At 47.5% G+C, this 24902-nt stretch overlaps 2 protein-coding genes across 5 annotated transcripts in view; one reads left to right on the top strand and one right to left on the bottom strand.

Annotated features, from left to right (window-relative positions):
* Positions 1-9122: 9122 nt before the first annotated feature.
* Positions 9123-24892, top strand: THBS1 (thrombospondin 1). Its single transcript, XM_007081643.2, has 22 exons — positions 9123-9285; positions 9879-9974; positions 10231-10790; positions 11716-11791; positions 12091-12290; positions 12403-12525; positions 13438-13531; positions 14982-15155; positions 15452-15628; positions 15926-16099; positions 16353-16480; positions 16592-16744; positions 17112-17330; positions 17785-17892; positions 18410-18569; positions 18683-18801; positions 20081-20315; positions 20497-20724; positions 20895-21166; positions 21600-21697; positions 21802-21941; positions 22778-24892. Exons 2-22 carry the CDS (start codon positions 9908-9910, stop codon positions 22783-22785), a joined length of 3513 nt encoding a protein of 1170 aa, XP_007081705.2. The 5' UTR covers positions 9123-9285; positions 9879-9907; the 3' UTR covers positions 22786-24892.
* The window catches only part of FSIP1 (fibrous sheath interacting protein 1), a 207893-nt gene continuing 195528 nt past the window's right edge, over positions 12538-24902 (bottom strand). Inside the window, exons 12-14 of one of the 4 annotated variants that reach the window (XR_006218675.1) lie at positions 23869-23954; positions 12925-13039; positions 12540-12707 (exon numbers count right to left, since the gene is read on the bottom strand). Coding sequence is in view for 1 of the 4 variants with exons in the window: in XM_042989175.1 (XP_042845109.1) it covers positions 13022-13039; positions 23869-23954 (104 nt within the window). In the remaining 3 variants the exon portion in view is untranslated. Of the gene's footprint in view, positions 13040-23868; positions 23955-24902 lie in introns of those variants that run through there. The other 3 variants (XM_042989175.1, XM_042989179.1, XR_006218676.1) reach the window with 3 other exon arrangements.

Genomic DNA, 24902 nt, shown 5'->3' with positions numbered 1-24902 from the left:
CATAGGTAATGAAATACATTTTCAGAGCATGTATGTACAGGAAAACATAAACAAACACTCTCTGTGCACACTCAAATAATAAACACTACGTTAAATGTGGTTTACATCCATAAATAGAAAAGATTTGGCAAACGGCAACAACAACAACAATAACAATGTATCTCACAGGGTGCACGTAACCTGCCACATCTTCCAAATTACCGAAAGAGAGGTAATTAGCCTAAAGGTAACTCTCAACTCTGATCACTAAGAGTATAGAGCCCATTTGTTTTTAATAGCAGGGAGCATTTAAGAACAGGATGTTGAGACACGTACACACATGCACGTTGGAGGCACCATGATTTGAGATACTGAAATCTTGGATCAGTTAAAGCTCGTGTTGATGGAGCTCACTCCTCAAACTTTGCAAGACTATCACATGTAGAAAACCTGTGACGTTATAACGAAAACTTAGACAAGTTCATCTGCAACATTAGTTGGGTCACGTAATTATTATTCTGCTCTACAGTAATGAGGTATCGGCAGTAAGCAATTCATGTAGATTATTAGAATAACTAGCAAAGCCAGGTCATACTTTCCTTTCCCCCTTCTGGCTTCATTTTTTTCTCCAATGTCTGTAGAAGTGTCAGTGTCTATGGTATTCCTGACATCGTGCACTTAGCAATGCCTACCACACATACACATAAGCACAGGCACCAAAAGACGGAGATCCTATGCCCACTGTCCTGATGATCTTTCACATGCCTGCCTCTGTTATCCTGGGGAGTGCTCCCCACTCTCCCTCCCTCCTCATTCCCTCTCAGATGCGTCTCCTCCAGGGGAAGAGTCAAGTTAGGTGGGCCTAAAACGTATATAGTTTGGGAAGTCTTACGTAGGAAAAGTATTACAAACTTATTAGTTCAAAATCAGGGGAAAACGGATGTTTGTTTGCAATGAGAAAAGTCACAGCAAACTAAAAAATACTTCACAAATACCACAAACATCACGAAACCCGGAAAAAATAATAGAGCATTTGTATTATACACTTCTGTAGTGCTTTTCCACAGACTACCTTGTGGCTCCATACATTTAAACCTTTGTTTCTGCCCCATTACACACATGTATCCCACGTCAGACACTATAGGACACACGCCACGAGGTCGCCTCTAACCCTGAACCTTCATTCTAGGACACCAGGTAGGCAATAGCAACGTTCATGGAAGCTCTTCCAATGCAAGGAGGGCTAGCAATTACTTCACTACACAAATATATCTCTCTACCACATCCCTTTCACCAGATCCAAAACCTGCCTGTGGCCACTGTAACTCTCCAACATGAGAAGTATGACAGAGGCAAGTTACGGTGAAAACGTCGGCGGCGCTGTGGTTAAAATCTTACTTCTGTTTTTTATTTTTTCTCAAATGTTTATTTATTTATTTTGAGAGAGAGAATGCAGGGGAGGTGCAGAGAGAGGGGGAGAGAGAGAGAAATCCAAGCAGGCTCTGCAGTGACAGATGAGGGACTTGATCCCACCAACTGTGAGATCATGGCCTGAGCTGAAACCAAGAGCCAGACGCTTAACCAACTGAGCCACTCAAGCACCCCTAAAATCTTACTTTTGTGCATGTTAGTGAATGTACAACCGTGAGTCATTGCTAGAGCCTCTCCAGGGCCTTGGAAGGAGCCCAGGCACAGGAGGAGCCCTGAAACTAAAGTTCCTTCAGCTTGTTGATAAATCCACCTCCATCCCCCACCCACACCTCCTACCATGAATCCAACCCTTACCTCCCAGGTTTGACAAGACCATGAGGCTCAAGGTGCCAAGCCCCATGCCTTAAGGAAGGACGGACAGACTGACAAGGGAAATAGGAAGGGGAAGCCAGAAGATGCCCTCTGCCTCGGGACACCTTGGGACAAAGAGGGATGGGGGCAGCGGGTTGAATTCTGATGGAAGTCAGGACTTCAAACTCAAGCAAGGGGACTCAAGGTCATTGCGTAATGAGCATCTAACTCATTAAGATGAGAAGGAGAAGAGAGGGGGAGGAGGCAGGGGAAAGAAGAGAAAATGAAAGAGAAGAAGGGAAGGGGAAGGAAATAAAGAAGAAAGGGAGGAAGAGAAGAGAAAAAAGAAGACATTTCTTCCGTGTACACCTCTTCCCTGGGAAGCAGCAGTGTTTATCTGTGTGTCATAATAACATTTACAAGCTTTCTTCAGACTATACACTCATCCTCTTAAATTAGAAAGAGTGAGAGTTCTCTTGGCTCGGCTCTGCAAAATGCCAGTTGTCATGATCTCACCAATAAAAAAGGGGGAAAAGGGGGAAAAAACCACCTCCCAAGAGACTGATATCGCTTAAAACAAATGCCCGGTGGCCCTGCCATTTGGTCAGTGTCCACATTCCCCAGTGGCATGTGAGTTTTTCATCCAGACTGAAATTGGACACCAATCTCCATGTCATATGCAATCTTCAAATTTCTCCACACAATAGTTGGAGTTTTCTTTATGTTTGCTTGTCTTACTCTTTTAACTGACTCTCATAATTTTCTTCCAGGAAAAAAAAAATAACAGAAAACTTGGAAAGATCACTTAATCTGGACTGCACATGTGAAGACGGTTCAGAAAATTTGAAAAATTATAATTTATAAATGGGTGGCTTGAAGTAGCATGTTGAGCCTCAGAAAAGTTAAATTCTTTGGGAGGAATGTGTTTAATCAGCATCAGGAACAAACTCCCTCACAGAAGTCCTGGAAACTATCGTTTCATAGCTTTGCAGTGTCACAGACTTCCTTAGTGACAGGGACCGCTGGAAGCCACCTACTTCCAGATCAACCACCATCCATGCCATTGGTAAAGACATCCAGAAAACATTTCACAACCCATCCCAGGAACATTCCAAAGTGTCATAATCCTCACTTTTAGGAAATCGTTATTTCCAAAGATACTGCCATTACTCCACACACGTTGTGAAAATAAATAGACCAACACCTTTACACCCTCAATAAGGAAAAAAGGTACAGAATTAAAGCACATTCTATTCCTCTGCAAGCTAATTTTTCTGTTCTTTTTCCAGGCCTTGAACCACCTGTGAGGCTCCCAGACATGACCCAGGTCCTCCCTGGGCCCTTCAGTTGTGAGCAGAACAACTAAACATCTCACTCTACAAAAGATTTGGTTGGTGATGGGTTGAAGGATTCTTTCATAGTTGCTGGAGAGCCTGCAGGTCAGATTTCCTCTAGTTCCATAAGAATCAAAGTGATTCTTAGGGGCGCCTGGGTGGCTCAGTCGGTTAAGCATCCGACTTCAGCTCAGGTCATGATCTCATGGTCCGTGAGTTTGAGCCCCGCGTCGGGCTCTGGGCTGACAGCTCAGAGCCTGGAGCCTGTTTCAGATTCTGTGTCTCCCTCTCTCTCTGCCCCTCCCCTGTTCCTGCTCTGTCTCTCTCTCTGTCTCAAAAATAAGTAAACGTTAAAAAAAAATTTTTTTTTAAAAAAAACAAAGTGATTCTCCATCGTGTCCAAGGCTGGGTAAATCTGAAGTGATGGTGCATTTCTAAAGCACTTGGCAATCCCAGCATCAAGCCAAAATGTAGCACCTCTCCCAGAAGCAGCAGTAAGTATTACAGAAAAGTCAAGGGAGAGAGTCAGGAAACCACAAGAGTCAGGGACTCTGAGGAGAACAGAAAGAAAAACAGAGGCAGCTTTGGTCAACAAGCTGTGTTCAGCATCTTCTGCTCTGCCCTTCCCTCCTCCCTCTTCCCTTCACCTCCTGGTCTCCCACCTCTCATACCCTGTTCGTAAAAGGCAAATTGGAAAGCTCTTCTGCTGATTTTAATACTGAAGCATCTTTGAAACCATATGAAATGAATCTCGAACAGCAGAGTGCTATCAAGGGAAAGACTGAGCTGGAGGTCAGGGCCCCAGAGCTGTTTTCTGAATTTCCACCACCGACAGGCTCTGTGACCTTTCTCAAGTCACTTCACCTCTCTGAACCAACTTCGTCATCTATTAACTGAGTGGCTGGACTAGATGGCTCTTTTTTCTGACTTAAAAATTTCCAGGATTTTATTTTTGGAGGGATTTCAAGCGCTGGGAAAGAAAGAAGAGACTGGGAGGGAGGAGGTGTTCTTCGGATGCATGACACTTACATCGACCGGTGATTTCCCTTCCCCTTATCTGTAAGGCTGCCTTTGGAAGTGCACCCTTCTTGTGAGGTGGCAAACACAGAAAAGAAAAAGTTCCCACACTGAAACCCAAACCAGCCCATACTCACGAATGCTCCGGAAGGACATTGAGATGATAAAGCATAAAAGTTGCGCAGAGTATAAGGTCTGAGGATCTGATGCATGACATGGTGACAACAGTTGATGCTACGATATTATATAATTGGCATTTGCTAGGAGAATAGAACATAAGTATTCTCACACGCACCAGAAAGGTAACCATGGGGCGTGATGGATGTGTTCATTAACTCGATGGAGGGAACCCTTTTGCAATATGTGCATATATCAAATCAGCAAGTTGCACGTGTGTTGCCAATATCTCATCATTTTACTTGTCAGTTTTACTTCAAGAAAGCGGAAAATAAAAGTTGGACAGAGAGAAGAGTGTGAAAGGGGAGCTGAAGAGGCTGCTGCGAAACACAAGGCTTTTCACCATCCACCCAAGTTAGCCCTGCACCCCCACCCAGAGGACCGACGGGTCTCTTGTCAAAGATGGCATTGGAGGCCTGTCATTATTTCTGCTAAGAGGAGTCCCCTCACATCCCTTTCTTGCTAACCCTCCCCACTTCCATCTCTGGGCCCAGAGGCAGAGATCTCACCACCTCGTTTTTCCATCTTCTCACCCCATGTCCTCGATTTCCTAGCAGGTCCATTTGCTAACTCCTTCCCTCGGGGTGAGCTACTCCCCAACAGCCTTTCCTTTGGGTGTATCTCAGCAGTGCCGGGTATCTGCAATTAGTGGGCTGCTGGCAAAGGCACAGGAAAAGAGAGAATGGCACAACTTCTCCAGAAAGCATTTGAATAATGTCTGTGCAGAGTCCTTAAAATATTTTATCCTATGACCTATTCTCATTTCTCTTATCCTAAAGAAGCCAGAAGAGGTGCAAGCAAAGTATGAGTGAAAAGGCAATTCAGACAGATGGAAAAGAGCTGCACGCGTTGGGACGTTTGTGGCTCTTAGTAACAGGAACAAAGTGGCTTAAATAAGCAGCACATATCCAGAGAAATCTGGAGATATGACAGCCTTCAGGACTGGTAGCCTGAAAGCTACCAAAATGTATTGAAAATGTATTCTCAAAAATGTATTCTAACATACTACATTCTTTTTATGTCTCTGCTCTTTCTTCTCCAGCGTTGGTCTCTTGCTAAGTTTGGCTCCCCTAGTGGCCAACAGCGCTTATCGCATTCTTGTTCATATCCAAATGGAACCAGAGAAAGCCTGATTTCACAGAGCTCTTTCTCAAAAATAAGAAAGCACTTTTCCCAGAAGCCTTCAGCAAACTTTTCTTTCGCCAGAATTGGATAGCATGCAAATTCCAAAATCAATCACTGTCTGGGAAGGGGACGATGGTCATGGAGAAGGCAGTTATCCTTATTGCTTCTCGGCCTTTTGGCTAAGATCAAGTGAAGGCAGTTATCCTGAAGCCAATAGTTCTACCCCTTCTTACTGAGATCAGTTCCCAGAGAGTACAGCCTCAGTCCTGTGGGGAGGGCTGCAATGTATGGGAGTTCCCTCATGCACCCCAAGAGCTACGGCATATCTACATGAAATGGCACAAGTGGTTAGGGAGGTGGTGGGTAGTCCAGTCCTTTTGTGCCATAAATTCACGTGCACACAAAGGGATTTGGCAATTCAACTATTACAGCCCTGCCCAAGCCCAAGCCTGTGGGTACTTACAATAGAGTCCTTATACATAAGAAAATAAAAGTTATTCGGAAAAACTGAACACTAAAGAACATAAGCAGATGAGTTACATGGCAGACATAATGCATGTTTCAAAGTTTCACAGAAAGAAGAAACAGTGCAACATAAAGCCACTGGAGAACATCTCATGAAGGAGGGGGATGGCTGTTTGACTGAAGAATAAGAAAAATCCGTTGGAAACTTCCCTCTGGCCCTGACCATCAAGGCAGCTGAACTGAAACAACTTTGAGCTATGAGCTAGGGAAAATATTCAGAGGCGATGAATCTGTGATGTCTTCATTTTAGAGATGCTATGATTTTGGTCTATTCTAGAATTCCACGACTTTTGGGTGCTGCTCACTTCGAAGAAATTTTCCACGGCTAAACACCTGCAATGTTATTTTTTTGAATCCCTGCACAAAATCACAGCCCACCTTGCTGTTCTTTGCTAGATAAGCAAAATTTTTTCTCAATTATCTTGCTCTCCTTAATCGCATGTCATTTTTAAACTAGGTATTACTGACAGTCCTTTCCTCCTATTTACTGGCAGTGTTTTTAGGTCAATCCCACATCCAATTAGGGGAACTTGGAAAAAGGAAATCCTACAGCAAAATGCCATATGCCTTACAATTTAATTTTAAATACATAATCCTCAAGGATGGCAACTTGGCAAAGGGAGAACTGGACCGTCTCCCTGGAACACCCATCACTCAGGTCCATGTCAGATTATTGGCCTGAAATCCCAGCATTTGTAAATGTGGATATACACACACAAGAGGGACAATATCCCCCCAATTAAAGGTGTAGGCTTTCTTACTCTTTTTTTCATTCCTGCTTCTCTCAAAGCTTCCCAGAGGTTATTTAGGTTTCTGGGGAATATGTGCAGCACACACGGAGCAGCCGGAGTGTGTGTGAGTTTCTAACAGCTGCCCAAACACCCCTTCCACCGTGATGGGTCCCTTCCAACAGAAGGACCTTTGTGACCTGAGGAAGGCCTCTGTGTTTGAGATAAATAACCCCTACACCTCTGTCAGCTTTCTTTGACAAGACAGCTCTTTCCTGCCACCATACAGGTCACCTTCGTAGCCGTAAAACATGTTGGAGGATGAAATTCTTCTTCTTGTTTTGTTGAAAGAAGCCAAGTTCCAAGAAAAATCCAGAGGGATTCCTAAGGTCCCTTAGTCACGGAAGCAGCTAGCCCTGAGGGGGGCATTCCAGGGAGCTTTTACTCTATCCTTGTGGCTAAGCCCAGGGGAGATGATTGTTTTATAAAAGAAAAGATGTATCCTGCTTCTGTGGGTTTCTTGGAGACCTTGAAGCCCCCAGCTGATCTGTATAAAAATAGCAAGTGGGCGAAAGGAATGGGGGGCGGGGGGCATCAGCATGCCATCCCTCCAAACACTGTTCCTAAGTAGCTGATATTATGAAGAATTATTGGCAATTGTAAAGAAAAAAAAAATGCCTCTCCAGGAGCAAACAGGATGCTAGCTAGCTAGGGAAGGAAAGGGACATATATGGCTGCTGCCTCTGGAATCTTCAGATCTATTTGGATGAGTCATTACCTATGACTTCCACAATAGGAATCTGATTTGAGGAATCATCCGATAGAAACTTTTATTTCTGTCTCTCAACATGTGAAATCTATCTGACTGTCAGGTTTAGTTATTATTTGAGCAACCAACAGACATGTCTTAGGAACATACTTGTCATCTTCCAGAAGCACTTGATGTATACTGAGTAACTAGAAAACACGGATGCCGCAATCTGCACACACGTGCACGTTGTCACACAACACTCCCACACAAGAAAAGCGACAGGGCCCTTGTGATGAAGGCAAAGTCGTGGGCGTTTCCAGCAGTTAGGAGTCCTGCCAGGTGTGAGGACTGAGAAGGAAGGTGAACCAAAGGGCTTTCCCCAGCCTGTGGCACAGCTCCTTATTTGGTGAGGCTACTACCTGCGTCCTGTGTCTCAGGGCCAGCCTGACAGTGCAGGGCCACAGCAGGGGAAGTGTGGCTGCTGACATCCCGGCCCTAAGAGATGAATGGAATTCCAGGCAGCTGGAGTCATGCTGGCTTGAGACGGTGGTTTGGAGACCAGACTTCCAATGACAGAAGCATTAAGCAGCCGCGCTCATGGCAATTGGTGCACCCGCAGAAATGTAACCCACACCTCGGTTTCGGGAGCTGAAAAATGAAAAGAACGTTGAGGGAGGAAAAGGGGAAATAAAATGATAGGCAGAGGGTAACGTATTACTTTCTGGGTCTGTTCTGTAAATAGTTTAAGACCCCAGAGCCAGATGGTTCCGCAAATCCTCCAACCGGGAGTCACGTTAAGAAGCACGAGTGGGCATAAAAACTGTTTTTCAAGACACAATTTCAGTTTTGGCTTGGGGGAAGAGGACAGGAGTAAGTTTCCTTAACATTCCTGACTAGAAAGAAGCCGTCCTCGCGGTGCCCTTCATCAGAATACGCATGCCGCCCCCAAGCGGCCAGCCGTGGGAACGCCGTAGCCGGGGCGAGAAGCGACCTTCTGCGCGCCAGGCAGCTGCAGAAAATGTGCCCCGACGGGCAGCGGGAACGCGAGCTCCGCTCACCGCCCTGCTGGCCGACGCGCCCCGCACCCAGCGCCCGTAGGGGGGCGGGCGAAGGGCGGGCGAGGCTGAGCGCGTGGTTGCATACCGCCCCCCCCCCGGTGGATGGAAGAGGGCCCCCAAATAACCCCAGAGGGAACTTCTTTAACGACTGGTTCTCTCTTGGCCGCATTTACCCCGTCGGACTCATCTGGCTTTGCAAAGGGTCTCGGTGCACAAGTGTCAAACGTCGCCCAGGTATTCAAGGAGACGCGTTTGCCTGAAATCCCGCCCGACGACGCCCCCCCCCCCGCCCCCACCACCACTATGGGCCCGGGAGCGGCCAAAGCCCGGTCGCCGCTCGGGGCGCTCACACCGGACTCCAGAATCCAAAGTGCCGAGCGCGAGTGCGCCAAGGCTGCGTGGGCGGGCACCTATTTTTCTGAGAAGTTCCACCGCTCCTCGGCCCCGACCCCCGCCTCCCCCCTCCCTTCACTCTCTAGCTGGAAAGTTATGCGCCAGGCAGCGGGGGGCGGAGAGAGGAACCCAGACTGGCCCCCCTCCCGCTTCCTGCCCCGCAGCCTCCCATTGGCCAGAGGAATCCCCAGGAATGTGAGCGCGCCTTTAAAAGCGCGCCGCTCCGCCGCCTCGCCAGCTCCTGCCTTCGAGCCGGCCGCAGAGTCCCGGCTCCCGCGAGCCTTTCCGGCGCTGCCTCCGACTCCGGCGGCCGCCGCCTCCTCGGGCGCCCCGCTCGCCCCGCGCCTCTCCGGGACTCGCCGCCTGTCGTTGCTCCCTAGCCGCCGCTCCGGGTCGCTGCACCCGTGTGCACACAGGTAAGGAGTCCCCAGGTGGCCGCCGAGGACCGGGTGCTGCCCTGGCCAGACACCTCGAGTTCCGAGGCTCCAGCCCCTCGTGGACCCTGGATCTCATACCTCTTCGCCTTTCCCCGCTGTCTCTCCCAGCTGATGGGAGACTTTTCTCGTGGAAGGGCTCCAGAACTATTCTTTCCCGCTTGGGGTTCACAAACCAACTCGTCAGGACGCCCCTTCCACAAGATTTTCTTTGATTCTTCCATTGCTCCCTACACCTTTTTTGTCACTCGTCTAGACCTCTAGTTCCCTGTGCCTCCCTGCACCCCCGAAACTGCGGCTCCTTGTCCTACTGTTTACCCTCGACTTGCCAAGGGAAAGTCCCCAAGTTGTTGGTCTTTGCCCCAGTGCCACCCCCCAACTTTAAAACCGTTGTCTCCTCCCCTTGATTCTTTTTCTTTCTGATGTCCTGTCCAAAGTAAATACTGTTGTCCCTCATTCCAGCAAATGTGGGGCCAAAGGGGGATCCCCCAGGGCCCTGGCCCCAAGCCCAGCCCCCAGTTTTTGCCCACCCTCCCTGCTTGGCTGCCTCTGAGGATCTGTATTTCCTGTTACAGGCTCCCTGCTGGGCACAAACAGCTCCACTATGGGGCTGGCCTGGGGACTCAGTGTCCTCTTCCTGTTGCATGTATGTGGCTCCAACCGTATTCCAGGTGAGTCTGTATGATACCTTTTGAGAGGGGAGGGAAGATGAGAAGGTGCTGGTTACCCCACGTGTGCCTCCCTGTCATGCTCTCCACTGCTAGCTGTTTCTCCCCAGAGCCCTGATTGAACATCAGAACGCAGTTTTCCTCTGACCATGGCGTTTATTTAGTGCTTTCACTGGTTGCCCAGAGTGTTCGCCCTGTCCCTTTGTCCCCATCCCTGGCCACAGCCTAGAAGGCTCATTGTATGTCCTCTGTTGAACAGAATCCGGGGGAGACAACAGCGTGTTCGACATCTTTGAACTCACGGGCGCTGCCCGGAAGGGCTCTGGGCGCCGGCTGGTGAAGGGTCCTGACTCTTCCAGCCCAGCTTTCCGCATCGAGGATGCCAACCTGATCCCCCCTGTGCCTGATGACAAGTTCCAAGACCTGGTGGATGCTGTGCGGGCAGAGAAAGGCTTCCTTCTCTTGGCCTCCCTGAGGCAGATGAAGAAGACCCGAGGCACACTGCTGGCCATAGAACGGAAAGACCACTCTGGCCAGGTTTTCAGTGTGGTCTCCAATGGCAAGGCGGGCACCCTGGACCTGAGCCTAACCGTGCAGGGGATGCAGCATGTGGTGTCGGTGGAAGAAGCGCTCCTGGCGACCGGCCAATGGAAGAGCATCACCCTGTTTGTGCAGGAGGACAGGGCCCAGCTGTACATCGACTGTGAGAAGATGGAGAACGCCGAGCTGGATGTCCCCATCCAAAGCATCTTCACCAGGGACCTGGCCAACGTTGCCAGACTCCGCATCGCAAAAGGAGGTGTCAATGACAATTTCCAGGTGAGGCCTCTTCTCCAGTTCCTGGTCCTTGGGTTCGACTGCTAGGCAGCTGACTTGTCAGGAGCGCTATAGCAGGAGAGGCAGGGTTTCCAGTATAGCAAATACTGCCTGGGGACCAAGGCAGTGGCTCCCAAACTTCAGGGCGCATCAGAAACACCTGGAGCGCTTGTTAAAACACATACTGCGGCACCCTGCACCCTACTCGCAGAGATTCAGATTCAGTGTGTCCGCGATGGGGCCTGATCATTTGCATTTCTAACAAGTTCAAAGTGAAGCTAATGTTGGTGTTCTGGGGACCACACTTCGTAAACCACTGACAGAAGCAAGCAATGGTTTTCCTAGAACTGCCTGTTCAAGCCTTAGATCCTTCATATGCTATTCGCAAGGAAAGGGCTTACTTTACATGCATTCTACCAACCGTAATGTAGCTCGTAATGGGTAGTGTGAGCATGGTATTTACCACTTTGCCATTTGATTCCTCATGGGAATGTAGCCAGTCCCAGGAGCCGCTCTCAAAACGGTTAAAATAGTGCTTATTTGCTGCCACGGCTTCTTCCTTGCTTAAACGTCTCGATCTTTGCAACCCGGGCTTTGAAACTCCCACATCTAACTCTTTGACACTGGAGAGTGTCATTATATCCTCTGTCCTTGGTGTCCGATTCCATTTCCTGTGTATCCAAGTGGGCTGAAAACTGATTTCCTTGTAAAATACTGAAGACTTGGCAGAAGACCCAATTAAGATGGTGAAGTTGTTTGGCAGTTTATGTTGGCGTGTTATTTTGACATGGTGATCTTTAAAGCGCGCTCTTTCAAACTGTTAGAGCCTCCTTTGTGTGCTTTTCCTGGCATAAACCCTCTCTCCCACCCATTTCCCCCGCCCCCACTCAACACTACTCGACAAGTAATGTGTGTTCTCTGCCCCCAGGGGGTGCTGCAGAATGTGAGGTTCGTCTTCGGAACCACACCAGAAGCCATCCTCAGGAACAAAGGCTGTTCGAGCTGTGAGTACCATTCTGTTTTGGGGGGGCATATGAGGAAATTGGGGAAGCACCACCCAAACCAAGCTGAGAAACTTAAGTAATGGTGGTCATGCTTAAATTACCCCAGGTGACCTGGTTAAAAGATACTCTTTTAGATCACTCTTGAAGGTCCCTTTTATACATGTGCCTCCCCTCCACCTGTGTCCTTCACCCCAGGTGTCCTGTGTTTACACGTAGGAACTCCAGGGGCTGGCTGGTGAGAGCAGCCGTGTGAAGACCTTCCATTACTTTCCTCATTGTATTGCTTTCTTCCTTGGCAGCTACCAACATCCTTCTCACCCTCGACAACAATGTGGTAAACGGCTCCAGCCCTGCCATCCGGACTAACTACATTGGCCACAAGACAAAGGATCTGCAAGCCATCTGTGGCATTTCCTGCGATGAGCTGTCCAGCATGGTCCTGGAGTTGAGGGGCCTGCGCACCATCGTGACCACGCTCCAGGACAGCATCCGCAAAGTGGTCAGTGCCCCTCCCCCCAGCCCTTTAGCATGAGCAGCTGAAGGTGTATCGCAGGTGACCCCAAGTGACTGAAAATGAAGTTGGGCACTAATGGCCTTTCTCTCCCTTCTAGACTGAAGAGAACAAGGAGTTGGCCAATGAGCTGAGGAGGCCTCCCCTCTGCTACCACAACGGAGTTCAGTACAGGAATAACGAGGAATGGACTGTTGATAGCTGCACGGAGTGTCGCTGTCAGGTGGGGATCATTACAGACTGAAGTACGAATTGATGGCATGTGTTTGGGGCCAGTCTCTAGGGAAATACCCAGATGGCCTGATACCAAAGTGGATTGTTCTCCAGACGCAGTTGTGACCTCTATAAAATCTTGAAACTCTCAGAATGTTTTTCAAAGTCTTAATTATACCCCAGGCCAAGTATCTGAAAGACAAGTCTGCTAAGACATCTGATCTAATTTGCCTGGTTTAGTTCAAAGGCTAACTGTTGAATGTTAGGTAAATAAGACCTGGTTGGAACATTCCTTTTATTTTCCCAGCCCCTGACCTGTATTCAGCAATGACCCCGAGATTCCCATAGTACAGTACTGGTTGTTCAAATCACTTAGCCCGACACCGTTAGGACGTAACTGTCTACTTACCTCCGATAGCACTGTTGGCGATGTCTGTCACTAGCTGTCCCGAGTGCCACTGGAAGCCGCTTGGAGGGTTTGCCTGACTCACCGAGCAAAGCCAAGCTTAAATACAAATCCAGATCTGTATGTGAAGCGGGAAAAATGCTCATTGATCTCTTCTCTATAAAGAGAACATTTTAAAATTTAAAAGCCCTGGCTGAGTTTTGAGTTCATTTTCAGACACAGATGGAAAGACTTGACTCCTGATGTTCAGTGGTTCCCTTCGGATGAATTCTTTGTGCTGTCACTTCTGCCACTATGTAGCCATCAAGAAAGACCTCTCTAGGGCATGGAGTGACAAGTAGCTAGCACTAGAATGGTCTCCACAGTATGGTGGCTACAAATAGGACAGACAGATGTACTAAAGTCCTTCCAGTAGAGCATTGATACCCAGGACCGTGTTTCTTCTTGAAATGTTACAGTATATAAACTTCTGCCTGCCACACACTTAGTAACCCATTTCTCCCTCTTGCCTTCCAGAACTCTGTTACCATCTGCAAAAAAGTGTCCTGCCCCATCATGCCCTGCTCCAATGCCACAGTTCCCGATGGAGAATGCTGCCCACGGTGTTGGCGTAAGTTCTTAAAACCTCATAACCATTCCTTAGTGACTAGCTCAGTTCTCCATAAACCCTGGACCGCTGAACAGGACACTAGAGCCCCACCCCCATTTCCATTGTGTGTTTTAATTCAGTTTCTTGTTGCAGCATCTGGTTAACTGATGGCTTGGCTGCCATATAAGCGATAATGATCTTGGTATAGCTTATTAATTTTGACTTGATGCTCTGAAGAAAGGAGAGATGAATTTGTAGCAGCACTAGCTCTAAATTGGCTGCCTTTTAGAATTCAACACGATGGCCTAGAGTTAAGAAAAATCTCAGCAGAGAAATAGACGGTCTGTAGTGCAAGCTTTGGACTTAATTGGGTCTGAAAGTTGCATCTGTCTTACCTGCAGGAATAGGAGAGAGGCCTACGAATGACAGCAGGTTCGGGGCCCTGGGAGCTTCTCCCAGACACCATACTGTTCCACGGCAGACACCCTATCCTCTGTTTTTTGTGGGCAGTATAAGTTAATCACTTTGCTGAGTCAATATTGAATGTAGTATGTACAGGTCATAAAAATGACCTCATCACAACTAAGAAATAAAGCAGGAAAGTAGCACTCACTGTACACACACACACACACACACACACACACACACACACACACACCCCTATACGTACACACTCCACACTGGCCACAGCTCAGGACAAGCAGTCTCATCGAGGCTGTGTTAACGATACTGACACTGGGATGATGGCTTGGGTAACTGCTTCTGCTCAGCATACACTTCAGGTGTGGGCTCAAGGGAACAAAGCCAGCTGGAGACTCGTGGAGTCCTGGACTTCAGTCCGGGATTGCTAGGAAGACTTCCAGCTGATGGCAAGAGAAACAAATTCTCGGTCCTGTGTCTGATACAGCTACATGCGATCCTAGTCCTGGTGCCTGGGCAGCTAGTAAACACACCCCTTGTCTTGTGAAAATCTGCGCAGAGCAGGCCCCACATGCTAGGGTAAGAGGAGCAGCGCACTGATTAACCTCATGACCGAGTTGGAGGCAGAGCCAAGAGCAGCTACGTTGCTTCCAGCTCACCTGCCAGACACATGGTCTGTGGCTCCCCTGATGTCCAAAGTGACTCGTATAAGCTGCCTGCAGATCTCCTGGTCTTGGAGGCCTGGGACTAGAAATGCCTACCAAGCTCTCTTCAGTCAGGAAAGGGAAAGCCACTGGAAATGCTGAGAAAGGAGACCCCATGAATAGGTGAACATATGCTACTGGGAGAAAGCTACGCGGTGCTGACCCAGGCTGAGGCTTCATTGACCCCAGTGCTGTAACGCAATGACAGGGGGTAAACCTTTTGGCTGTTGGCCTAAGAAACCCCTTGCCTTTCACCCTCTGGCAAAGGAAGGAGGTCCTGAGGAGCACAGTCTAAACAACAGCATATCTTGGTGATCGCACACTAAATGACCCCGCTTCCTCTGCAGCCAGCGACTCTGCGGATGATGGCTGGTCCCCGTGGTCTGAGTGGACCTCCTGCTCTGTGACCTGTGGCAACGGAATCCAGCAGCGCGGTCGCTCCTGCGACAGCCTCAACAACCGCTGCGAGGGCTCCTCCGTCCAGACGCGGACCTGCCACATTCAGGAGTGTGACAAGAGATGTGAGCATCGTGGCCCCTTAGGAGTGTGGAGAGATAACTTGTCCTTGTCCGCTTCCAGAGCATAGAGTTTAAGGGGACAGTTTCTAGATGGTCTGAATCTGAACCCCAACTCTGCCCACCTGTGCACCCCTGAACACAGCTTCCCCTCCCTGCGGCTCTTTCCTCAACTGCACATTGGGGATAATAGCTCTCGATAGGGTTATTTTAAGGATTTCACCTAGGTAATGCATTTCAAATGGTTAGCATAGAGCTTGACCCCTGGTAAGCACCCTGTAACCATCAGCTTTGCATTTTAGTTAAACAGGATGGCGGCTGGAGCCACTGGTCCCCGTGGTCGTCTTGTTCTGTGACATGCGGTGACGGTGTGATCACAAGGATCCGACTCTGCAATTCCCCTAGCCCCCAGATGAACGGGAAGCCGTGTGAAGGCGAAGCTCGGGAGACCAAGGCCTGCAGGAGAGACGCGTGCCCCAGTGAGTGAGAACGTGCCGCACCCCTGCGGACTGGGCACCCACGGCCTCCTGTTTGCCAGGCCATGGAGGGGGGAAAGGTTACTTCCTCGGGAACAAGTAGAAGCCAAGTCCTGCATGCTCAGCAGCTTCTTGTAAGAAAAAAACAGAAAACCATTTCAAACTGGCCCTCTTCACAAACGTGGTCCTCCTGTGTCCGAGTAGGAGAGGTTTCTCGGACAAAGTGAGGAGAGTCTTCTAGGAGAGGTGAGGTGTCAGAAAATGGACCTTCACTTTGGCATGTGGTTCACTTTCTTGCAGTCAATGGAGGCTGGGGTCCCTGGTCACTGTGGGACATCTGTTCTGTCACCTGCGGAGGAGGGGTGCAGACACGTAGCCGGCTCTGCAACAACCCCACACCCCAGTTTGGAGGCAAGGACTGCGTTGGTGATGCGACAGAAAACCAGATCTGCAACAAGCAGGACTGTCCAATTGGTGAGTCATGTGGCCCCGGATAAAACCACCTTGGGTTTTTTGTGTAACTGAAACCCATGGTCAGCATTCGGGGCATGCTCCGCTGTGAATGGCCCTGAGTGTTTTGACTATACTGTCCACCTGGCATTTCGGAGTCCCCTCAACAAGTGAACAGTTACATGTTCCCCACAATGTTTCACACTGTATTGTTTTGTGAGGAGCGTGGCAGTAACAGCCGCTTATACCCACCATCTGCCTGTCTCTCTCATCCCAGACGGATGCCTGTCCAATCCCTGCTTTGCTGGGGTCAAGTGTACCAGTTACCCTGATGGCAGCTGGAAATGTGGTGCTTGTCCCCCCGGCTACAGTGGAAATGGCATCCAGTGCAAAGACATCGATGAGGTGAGGAAGCGATGGCCGAGTGCCTAGATCTAAGAAAAATAGCTGAATTCGCAGTCTTCCCCTCGGGCAGCATTCCCTGAACAGTAGGCAAACTGTCATTTTCTCCCATAGTGCAAGGAAGTACCTGACGCCTGCTTCAACCACAACGGGGAGCACAGGTGTGAGAACACGGACCCGGGCTACAACTGTCTGCCCTGCCCCCCGCGCTTCACTGGCCCGCAGCCCTTCGGCCGGGGTGTGGAATATGCCACCGCCAACAAACAGGTAGAGGAGACCACACGACCAGTGTGTGTGTGTGTGTTGGGGGGGGGGGGTCCTTCACTGAAACTGCCAAGAAAGGCGGGCATGGCATTTCACAGCCTCCACCAAGAAATAGGGAAAACGCTCAGTGTCCAGTCGAGGTTTTAGAAACAGGACAGGACAACCCCATTGTAAAGCCAGCAGGGGAAAAATCGTCCATCGCGTTTGAAAATGCTGCTCTGGAACAAGTTGTGAGCTGATGGGCTAGGACACCCGCAGGGGCCAGGGAAGAGGGAGGGACAGAGTACCCCACACTCCTCCTCACTGAGGAGAGGGATCTGGGGACTCTCGAAGGCTCTGCATATGCACATCAGGATGTTGTCGCCCCCAGGTATGCAAGCCCCGCAACCCCTGCACAGATGGGACACACGACTGCAACAAGAACGCCAAGTGCAGCTACCTGGGCCATTACAGTGACCCCATGTACCGCTGTGAGTGCAAGCCCGGCTACGCAGGCAATGGCATCATCTGCGGTGAGGACACGGACCTGGACGGCTGGCCCAACGAGGACCTGGTGTGCGTGGCCAATGCCACCTACCACTGCAAAAAGGTACAGCCTGCCTCCTGAAAGAATCCACATTCCCCTGATCCATAGAAGAGGCCACGCAATTTTAAATGCCTGAAGTTTGCAAATGAAACCAACAGATGAAATTACACAAAGGCAGAACGGCACAAATCCTTAACATGAAGTCACTTGGTGCCAAGTACGTGCACAGGGCAGACCGTTTTGGCTGGTGTGCTCCAGAGTTGGTCATGTTTCTCCCAGATGCCAGTGGAGTGGGACTTGCGTTCCCAGCACGCATAAAGCGCACAGCATTTCTACAAATGATCTATGCCCCCAGGAAAATGCTTAATTTCTTGTCTTCCTGTTAAAAAATACACCCCATCAGGGAGCGCAGCATCCGACTCGCTCTCGGTGTGCTGTGTCTGGGGGCCCTGCCCCACGCGTGAGCCGAGAGTCGGGCACACGGTCTGCAGCTGTCATGTGGGTCCTCTCTTTCCAGGATAATTGCCCCAACCTTCCCAACTCCGGGCAGGAAGACTATGACAAGGATGGAATTGGCGACGCCTGTGATGACGACGATGACAATGATAAAATCCCAGATGACAGGGTAAGGATGCTTTCCAGTCGTCCTTTTCTTCTTCTACTTAGTAGGATTCAATGGAACTACAGTACATGTACTAGGAAAAACCAACCAAATGTGTATATAGAAGCTAATAGTCATTCGCTGGTAGTTGTAATGCCTAGATGCTGCCAAGAGAATATTTACATGAGGGTTTTGGTTTTTCATCTCGACCTTCCATCCCCACCCCCACTAATTTGAACAAGAAATGACAATATATAAACAAGGACCCTCTGCTCCCCAGGTATGTTTCACATTCTTACCTGAGTTGCAGGACAATTTATTTCAGCCTACAAAGAACGGGGATGGTGTCCTTATATTTCCATTTCACTGACGCACAACAAACGAGAACCTGTTTTTCATTCATTATGCTCCGGTTTTTAACTTCTACAGTGATCATGAAGTAGAAAATGTTAGATTTTTGCAGTTGTATGTAACACATATGGTTTGAGGCTGGAGCTGGCTGCATGGACAGTGTTGTAAAATACTCCCTTTTTTTTTCCAGGACAACTGTCCATTCCACTATAACCCAGCCCAGTATGACTATGACCGGGATGACGTGGGAGACCGCTGTGACAACTGCCCCTACAACCACAACCCAGATCAGGCTGACACAGACAACAATGGGGAAGGAGATGCCTGCGCCGCTGACATCGACGGGGATGGTAAGGTGCCAGGGGCCATCTTACTTCTCTGCAGCCCCGGATATGGGGGCGTGGCTTAACAAAACGTCAGAGGCTAGAGATTCCAGCCCTTACTGGTCACCTGTTCCCTGCAGGTATCCTCAATGAACGAGACAACTGCCAGTACGTCTACAACGTGGACCAGAGGGACACGGATATGGATGGGGTCGGCGATCAGTGTGACAACTGCCCCCTGGAACACAATCCAGATCAGGTAGGTGGACCCCTTGCACAGCCTCCCAGGAGAATACTGGAATAGCTCCTGTTAGGCTTCTAAGAAAACAGCACTTAAAGAGTTCAAACTGTTTTGTGCCCATGGCTCTTTGAGGTCTCCTAGCCCAGTTGTGGTATTTTCATACACACAGTTTGCCTGATGAGAGCTCCTTGCAGAGTCCCAGAGATCTTTTGTGTGACCATCTTGTAACTTCACTCTGGTCTTCTGTAAGGTCCATGTGACTTACTTTGTGTGATCTACCAGCGTCAACACAAATTACACAAAGCAAAAACCTGACTACTCTGGTAACGTTAATCGTTTCTAAGACTGAGATGGAAGACAAGATTCTTAAAAAATTAATGACCATTTTCATGGCTAAGGATAGAATCTGGCTGTTAAAAAACCTCCAACTAAAAATACTTGCAAAAGCTCAAATTCCTGTTTGCAATGCCAGCTAATTTTGAAGACTGACAGACAGATCGTTCTGTTCTCTACCTATGTGAGAGAGTGCTACAAATATACATGAGCCAGAACAGATTCCATGTCTGAAAATATTTCTTTTCATGTGTAATTGGCCATAATTTTCTAGCAATGTAAGTTAAGGCATTTCTTTTCTCAAATGCTTTGTTGTAGAAACTTAGAAACAAGATTTTTTTTTTAAGTTTATTTTGAGAGAGAGAGAGAGAGAGAGAGAGAGGGAGGGAGGGAGGGAGGGAGGGCACGAGCCCTCAGGAGAGGGACAGAGTGTGGGAGAGAGAATCCCAAGCAGGCTTTGTGCTGTCAGTGTAGAGTCCAACGTGGGGCCCTGTCCCAATGAACCATGAGATCATGACCTGAGCCAAAATAAAGAGCCAGGCACTCAGTGAACTGAGCCACCCATGCACCCCAGAATCCAGCTTTTTAAAAAAGAAAATTGTATAAGATTATAGAAATGATAGATTGAGCTTTTTCTTCATAGTGCTTATTCTTATGAGGTCCTGGAAAACAAAAAGCAATAGGATAAATAGCTTTGGGGCCAGAACAATAAAGTTCTGGATCTTTGGGATAACGTTGCAGAGCAAATGGCACGGAGGGTCCACTGTTTGTGGAGTTTGGGTCTTACCATAAATTTTATTTCTTTAATATCATTTAATCTCCTGGAAGGGTTGGCTCTCTTCTGGCAGAAACTTACAGACCTGAAACCCCACTGGCCATATTAAACATGGGAGAATCTTCTGTAAGTCATCTTTAACAGTCATGACTTACACCTCAGTTTACCATTGGCTTCTGTCTCTTTCAGCTCGACTCTGACTCAGACCGCATCGGAGACACCTGTGACAACAATCAGGATATTGATGAAGATGGCCACCAGAACAACCTGGACAATTGTCCCTATGTGCCCAATGCCAACCAGGCTGACCATGACAAGGACGGCAAGGGAGACGCCTGTGACCATGATGATGACAACGATGGCATTCCTGATGATAGGGACAACTGCAGACTCGTGCCCAATCCTGACCAGAAGGATTCTGATGGTGAGTTAGGGGAGCCACTTTAAGAGACTGACACCATGGCTCTCTCAGAGACCATAAAAGCAAAACCAAATGGAAAATTGTGAGGATGAAAACACTATATGCCAATTTAGACAAGAGAGTGAATTTCTGACACCAGCAAGATTTCAAAATTCCACTGAATTCTTGCCTTTTTTGACCTTAGGTGACGGTCGAGGTGATGCTTGCAAAGATGATTTTGACCATGACAATGTGCCAGACATCGATGACATCTGTCCCGAAAACATTGATATCAGTGAGACCGATTTCCGCCGATTCCAGATGATTCCTCTAGATCCCAAAGGGACGTCCCAAAATGACCCTAACTGGGTGGTGCGCCATCAGGGTAAAGAACTCGTCCAGACTGTCAACTGCGATCCAGGACTTGCTGTAGGTAAGGAGTTCTCCAAACAAAAGACAAGTGCATACACGGGAAAGAAGCAAATGTAAAACCTGGCACTTATGTGTCTCCCTGAAGTATTATGGATGTCTGGGAATGTAACCCAGGAGCTTGTGAAGGGCTGCAGCTGTTAACCCACATCTGGCCTCATTTTCATTTTCTAGGTTATGATGAGTTTAATGCAGTGGACTTCAGTGGCACCTTCTTCATCAACACTGAGAGGGATGATGACTATGCTGGATTCGTGTTTGGCTACCAGTCTAGCAGCCGCTTTTATGTGGTGATGTGGAAGCAAGTCACCCAGTCCTACTGGGACACCAACCCCACTAGGGCTCAGGGATACTCAGGCCTTTCTGTGAAAGTGGTGAACTCCACAACAGGGCCCGGCGAGCACCTACGGAACGCCCTTTGGCACACGGGAAACACCCCCGGCCAGGTGAGAACAAGGCTCCAGAGGAAGGTGCTGGACAAGCACTAGGGACCCTGTGCTTTGGCCAAGACTAGCCCCAGGCAGTCTTAGATATCAAGTTCTCTGCCCCAGCAACCCCAGCATTAAGTTTTGCTTTGTAAAAACCAAATGGCGGCCTCTGAGAGGGGAGCTCCCTGTAACCAAGAGTTCCCTTCAAATCCAAAGACCGTTTCAGCCTCTTCAAACAAAACTTTCCTTCCTCTTTCTGCTTCCTGTGTTTCAAGGAAACACATCATGATTCCTTGATTCAAGGCCACACATCATATGAAAGGTCTTGGAAAAAATCCAACATTGCAGACCTCTAATTTAGGCCCATTTGGTACCCTTCAAGTACTCCTTCCTATAGAATGAAATAGAAATCTTGATTCAGCCATGTTTCAACCTTTTCCTTTTCCTTCAGGTGCGCACTCTGTGGCATGACCCTCGTCACATAGGCTGGAAAGATTTCACTGCCTACAGATGGCGTCTCAGCCACCGACCAAAGACGGGTTTCATTAGGTAAGATGGTGCTGATTACATTTCACTTAGTCACACACTGATGGGGAAGGAGGAGGCGGCCAAAAATGAGGAGTGTCACTAACGAGATTTTCTCTTCCCTGCAGAGTGGTGATGTACGAAGGGAAGAAAATCATGGCTGACTCGGGACCCATCTACGACAAAACCTATGCTGGAGGTAGACTGGGGTTGTTTGTCTTCTCTCAAGAAATGGTGTTCTTCTCCGACCTGAAATACGAATGCAGAGGTAGGAGCAACGATACAGTGAACCCACATTTGACATCTCTAATTAAGACTAGTATTGAGAGTGCCCATTATGGGAGCATCTGTTTAAAAGACGGTTTTAGAGACCGGGTTATTTCTATTTTGCTGTTGAAGACCACGATAAAAACAAGGCCTATAGGCTGTGGCTTATGAAATCTGGACTCCTTGTTCAGAACCTAAGTTTGCGTAGCAGTCTCTGTGCTCTCATTCCCAGTAGAAAGATAAACTGGACAAACTTGTGTACAGTTTGGACCCCATGAATACTACTTTCAAGTTTGACCTGTTTCTGTGCCTTACACACTACTTAGTTTTATTCCCAACATTGAAGCATAAGAGGACCTGCCCAGCCTTTCCTTGTGTCTAAGGGTAGAAAGGGTATACTACTGTCAGACTGATGGGCTCAATTAATTCTCATTAGAACTTCAGTTTATTTTTAGTCTTTTTCTCTCTGTGCTTACTTGAGCCTCAAGTCCAGCGCTGGGCCTACCACACAATGTCTAATGTTTACTGGGCCAAGACCTGATGCCTACCAGGATCAGTCAGTAAAAAGACGGATTTTACTCAAGATTTAAATTATGACGTAATCTTTGAGTCTGAACGTGGAACACTCCGTAAACACTGAAGGCTTTAGAAAGCATAGTGTACATACACTCTGGAAGGTCCTGCTCCGTCAAGCTCATTAACATTTAATAAGTGGACAGTCTTAAGCTTTTGTCAGTATAAAAGTAGAGCTACGCTAAGGTTCATTTGTTAACTGTTAACGCTAGTGCCTTCATGAATGAATTGGCTTATCTATTTATGTGTTTGTTTATTGAACAGATTCCTAATCATCCAACTGTTGATCAAAAGACTGATCCTAACCAATGCTGGTGTTGCACCTTCTGGAACCACGGGCTTAAGAAAACCCCTAGGATCACTCCTCCCTGCCTTTTCTCTGCTTGCGTATCATTGTGGACTCCTAGGATATGGGACTTATCTCAAGAAAATGCCGTTTTCCAAATCAGACTCAGCATACAGCCTCTGAATGCAAAGACAATCTTCCAAGAACAGAAATAATTACATTGGTTTGCTTTCCAAAAAGCAAAAGCATCCCCCACGTCAGTGGGCAGGTGGCTGCCCCACTCTGTTTTTGTCAGGGTAGGGTGCTAGCATGAGGCCATCTCTGAGCAGTGGACTCCAAAGTGTTTTCAGGCGTGTGGGAGAAGGGAGGACTCACTAGAATTGGCAAACCACCATGCTTGACCCTTAGAAAGAGGAGGAGCAGGGGCCAAAGCCCTAAGGGGAGGGCGTGGCCCCAAGAGATGATTGTATGAAAAAAACGTGGAGCTGTTACATGTTCGTTCGGTACTAAATCATTTTCAGGGGATTGAAAGACTTGCTGGATTTCATGATGCTGACCAGTGTTAGCTGATTAACCGCGTACATAGGCACTTAAATAGAAGCAGGGAGGGGAGGGAAAGACTGGCTTTGGGACTCCCTCCCAGAACCCCATCCCTTAGACATCACCTGCAGTGGCCAAAGTAGGGAATGAGAATTAAACCATTGTAAGGCTGTGCTGGCTGCCACTGCCTGGTTACCATGAAATTGTCGGTTTTATTCCAGATGTAGCTGGTGCAGATGTAGCAGGAAAATAACAAAACCTACCATCTCAGCACCAGGCTGCCTCCAAAGAGACGGGCAGCCGGGCTTGTATTTTTATGGTTAGAAAGGCACAAAATTCTCAACTAAAACATTCCTTTTCTCTTTTTTTCTTGAGTGTCATGGACTTTTCCAACTATCTTAGACTGTAGTTTTTGGTTTTTTTTGTTTTTGTTTTTTGGGTTTTTTTTTGTTTTTTTTTGTTTTTTGTTTTTTTGGGTTTTTTTGTTTTACAAACACTTTACAATATAAAATATTTATTTTTTACTTACTCTGGAGGATCTGTCTGAAAGACTATTCATGGAACAGGAAGAAGCGTAAGGACTATCTGGATCATCTTCGTTAGGAGTCTTCATGACTGTAAGATTGTAAATACAGATTATTTATTAACTCTGTTCTACCTGGAATCTAGGTTTCACGTGGAAAGTGTTTGACAGCAGGTAGTGGAGATTTATCAGCAAATCTCTCACAAGAACGGCACAAGGAAAATCAGCAGAGCAGGCTGCTCTTTGCTTTGTGCTCAGAGTGAATGATTTGGGATTTTTTTGTCTTTTCAAGTGGAATCAGTTGCCCATTTGCTAGTGTTTGTAACTTTGAAAAAGAAAGCCAAGAGTCCTTTAATACTGTTGTACCCTATCCCTTGTGCCTATTTCCAGGGAGAAGAAAAGCATCTACACTTTTTCATTTTTCCAAAAGAGGAAAGAAAAAAAAAAAAAAGGTGAAACTTATATACAAATATTACCTCATTTGTTGTGTGACTGAGTAAAGAATTTTTGGATCAAGCAGAAAGAGTTTAAGTGTCTTACAAACTTAAAGCTACTGTAGTACCTTAAAAAAAAAAAAGTCAATGTTGTACATAGTATAAAAACTCTTTGCAGAAAAGTATTCCCAATAAGGAAATAGCATTGAAATGTTAAATACATTTTCTGAAAGTTATGTTTTTTCTATCTTATATACCATTGCTTTATTTTTATAAATTATTTTCTCATTGCCTTTGGAATAGATCTCAGATTGTGTAGATACGCTATTTAAATAATTTATCAGGAAATACTGCCTGTAGAGTTAGTATTTCTATTTTTATAAAATGTTTGCACACTGAATTGAAGAATTGTTGGGGTTCTTGTTTTTGATTTGTTTTTCGCTTGTTACCCCCCAGTTTTTACTATTTACCAATACCTTTTTCTAGGAATGTGCTTTTTTTGTACACATTTTTATCCATTTTACATTCTAAAAGCAGTGTAAGTTTGTATATTACTGTTACGTACAAGGAACGACAATAAATCATATGGAAATTTATATTTATACT

Source organism: Panthera tigris, chromosome B3, assembly GCF_018350195.1.
Source record: "Panthera tigris isolate Pti1 chromosome B3, P.tigris_Pti1_mat1.1, whole genome shotgun sequence".
Classification (NCBI taxonomy): Eukaryota; Metazoa; Chordata; class Mammalia; order Carnivora; family Felidae; genus Panthera; species Panthera tigris.
Note: the sequence above shows the minus strand (reverse complement) of the source record. Positions and strands in the feature narration are given on the sequence as shown.

Excerpts from the sequence above, each read along its gene's own strand:
- THBS1 (XM_007081643.2), top strand. The coding sequence starts at position 9,908 with ATGGGGCTGGCCTGGGGACTCAGTGTCCTCTTCCTGTTGCATGTATGT. Across the intron at positions 16,481-16,591 it reads AGTGCAAAGACATCGATGAG|TGCAAGGAAGTACCTGACGC; the intron begins GTGAGGAAGCGA and ends TTTCTCCCATAG. Across the intron at positions 18,570-18,682 it reads CGCTGACATCGACGGGGATG|GTATCCTCAATGAACGAGAC; the intron begins GTAAGGTGCCAG and ends TGTTCCCTGCAG.